Consider the following 3,242-nt stretch of genomic DNA (forward strand, 5'->3'; position numbering starts at 1 on the left):
CTATCGGGGATCAAGCACCGTCCCAACAAAAAGTACAGCACCTGAAACATCTTCCATGATCATAAACATAAACGGGTGGTCAGCCACAAAGTTTATTGGAGGAGGCCGTGGTTTAGAAGTTCTTGCACCTCCTACAACCAATCCACTCCAAGTGACAGCTGCACCCATCGTCCCACGTTCATTAGTTTCAACAAAGCACTTCTGAGATATACCACTTACATAGATCGGCTCAGTGACATCCGTCATTCCTGAAAAATCCTCACAGGTTTTTTCAAATGGCTGTAACAAGCCCAATTTTTTCATAGGCTCTTTGAGCGCAACTTTGCATTCAAATTTGAATTTCGGGAATGAAAGACGGGTAATTATGACAAACTCGAGGTTATTGATCAACAAATTTGCATTAGTCTTGATTTCTTCAAAGAGATTTGGTAAGCCATTCTTCTCATGTGGGAGAAAGACATACATCGAAAAGGCCTTCGTCTCATTTTTATCTTCCGAGTTTTCTCCTGTTTTGTATGGCAGTTTTAGAACCTGGCAACTATCAGAAGATTGATACTCGAACAACTCGTGCCATTGATTCATCATGGGAACTCGAATTTTGTCACCATTGAGAAGATTAAAGTTGCCATCTTTTGTATTTTTCGACTCAAAATATTTATGCCAATTTCCTTTGAAATATAATGCATTAGCCAATACTAAAAGAGTATTATCTTCAAGGTTATCTCTAGAAAGAACTTGTTTGATAAATCCTTTGGTTTCTTGTTCAGCCCATGAATTTACTTCATTCACTACTTGATCCGCCTTTAAAAATGAAAAAAATTAAACATTTTAGTATACGAGTACGTCTCTTGTAAAACCGCTTTATAATAAGACATTGTGAAATAATCAACAAAATACTTATACAATAACAATTGTGTAAATCGTTTTAAACAAGAATTGTCGTAAACCCTATTCATCATTGTCATTGTAGCCGACAAAGTAAAACACATTAATCAAGATGAACTATTTGATACGGTCCAAATTGTCCCTATTTTTCTGTCTTCATCGTAGTTAAATTTGTTAATTTATCACTTTCGGTGAAATATAAAAATAAAAAATATATAAAAATACTCGTAATATAAATGGGATGGAGGGAGCCAAATACTGCTATACCTTATTGGCGAAATCAACAACCCTAACTTCGGCCTTATGAACATCCTTCAAACCTTTCTTAAAACCCGGCTTCAACGAGAACCGTTGATCCAACCACAACCCATTAGCAAACGATATCTTCGGCCCATCTTCATCGTCATCACGGGAGCCCTTGAGAACGGCACCTAATTTACGCGCCGCGGTGTTCAATTCACTCAAGTCGCCATGTCCAAGCAGCATAAGTAACTGCTCTAGCGTCGAATTCTCCGCTCCAAGGGCTAGGATGCTAAGAAGGGCATCGATCGACACCGGCGAGCAAACCATGCTCTCGCTCTTTGATAAATGCTCCTGAATTACATGTGCAGCGACTTGTAATGAAAACTTTGGCGTGACAAGTTCTTGTTTGGAATTTTGTTTTATGATTTGGTTGGCAATAACTTTGGTTTTTTGTTTACTACCCATTTTCAACTTCTTCAACTTCCTCAATAATATTCCAACCCTTATCATCATCAATAATTCAGATTTTTTTGTTAGTTAGGTTTTTATGTTCGCAGTATGTGAACTAATTAATATTTTTGATTCGTAGGCTTTTATGAACAATTAATAATGTTTTTGATACGTAGAATCTTTTTGAAGATCGCACACGCTAGTTAATCTTTGGATTAAAAGTTGTAACACCTTTAAAATTCCTATTTTTAGGGTTTACTACCAAAGTTGGTTGGTGTAAATGGTAGAGATTCTTATTTTTTAAATAAATTAGGGCTCAATCCCGGACTCTTGCGAATACAAAAGTCAAATTTGCGAGGGGTCTATCCATTAAATTGCCTTCAGTACCCTGAAAATGATTGCTCCAACTGCCCTTATATGCGAGGTCTTACAATACTATTATTACTAGTGTTCAAGCCCGGGCGTTACCCGGGATATATCATCATAGTGGCATTGAGTAATATCAAGAGGTGGTTGTTTTAAGATGGTTTTTATAGCACCCAATTATTTGTGCTTCACATACTTTGATTAATACTAAAGAAGAGTACAAACTTTTTTAGTGTAATCCAGTTTCTAAACTGTTTGGTATTAAACATGTTTAAAACAGTTAGATCAAATAAACTTCTATTAATATGTACAAAGTAACTTTTTTGAACCTAATTGGGTTTTAAACTTACTTATTTTGAGACTTCATGTTACAACATTGGTGAAGGTGACGAGGGTGAGAGGACGGGTGGGGTCTACGGGATTGGCTAGCTGAAGTTGGTTGTTTGACATGGTGGTCGGGGCGAGAGATCGAAGTGCTGACACGAGAATAAAAAAAAAAGAATGGTGGTGATCCTGAGGATCGTATTAGACTCGTGAAACCATGTAAAGAATAAGATAGAAAGTATAATTGTATTGATGATTAAACGATTACACTGGGAGGCATATACTAAAGTGACAAAGAACTAACTCCTAAATACAAGCTAACAAATATTAAAATCTAGGAATTTTTTTGCTAAAATGGGCGATTTTGACTAATTATTTAACGAAATGGGTCGACTTTGAAATTATTACCCAAAATGGGTCCACGTCATACCCGAACCTAGGTTTGTATTTAAGTCGCCATTTCGGTTGGTGACCATACCCAAATTGCAACCAAACCTAAATTTTGCTGTTATGATAATTGAGCATAAATCGCCATGGGAGCTGACGACTTGGCCTAAAGTTGTCATGCACCTTGACGACTTGAATGGGCAGTGTTTGGGCCAATTTTGACGAAATAGCTGAGTATTCAAGTAGCCATGGGGGCTGGCGATTTGGCCTAAAGTAGCCATGGGGGTTGGCTACTTGGCCTAAATTTTTTTTTTTTCCTGATTTGGGGCTATGAAACCGGGAAGGGGAGGGGAGTCGCGGAAATATGTCTTCGAAGTAAGTCGCCAAGCGCCGTGGCGATTTAACCCTTGACCATAGCTTCGTAAATTCCAAGTCTACGTGGACCCATTTTCGACAATTATTTTGGGAATCGACCTATTCCGTTAAATAATTAGTGAAAATCGCTCATTTTAGAAACGGATTCAAAATCTAGGGATACAAAGACTAACAAATAATAGAGACTTAACAATTACCGCATTACTAAAAGA

At 37.4% G+C, this 3,242-nt stretch overlaps 1 protein-coding gene across 1 annotated transcript; it reads right to left on the minus strand.

Moving 5' to 3' along the window:
• LOC141620882 (serpin-Z1B-like) lies at window positions 1-1,593 on the minus strand. Its single transcript, XM_074437637.1, has 2 exons — window positions 1,153-1,593; window positions 1-801 (listed from the first exon to the last, which is right to left on the minus strand). The coding sequence occupies exons 1-2, from the start codon at window positions 1,591-1,593 to the stop codon at window positions 1-3; spliced, it is 1,242 nt and encodes a 413-aa protein (XP_074293738.1).
• Between the last annotated feature and the right edge of the window lie 1,649 nt (window positions 1,594-3,242).

Source organism: Silene latifolia, chromosome X (assembly GCF_048544455.1).
Source record: "Silene latifolia isolate original U9 population chromosome X, ASM4854445v1, whole genome shotgun sequence".
Taxonomy (NCBI): Eukaryota; Viridiplantae; Streptophyta; class Magnoliopsida; order Caryophyllales; family Caryophyllaceae; genus Silene; species Silene latifolia.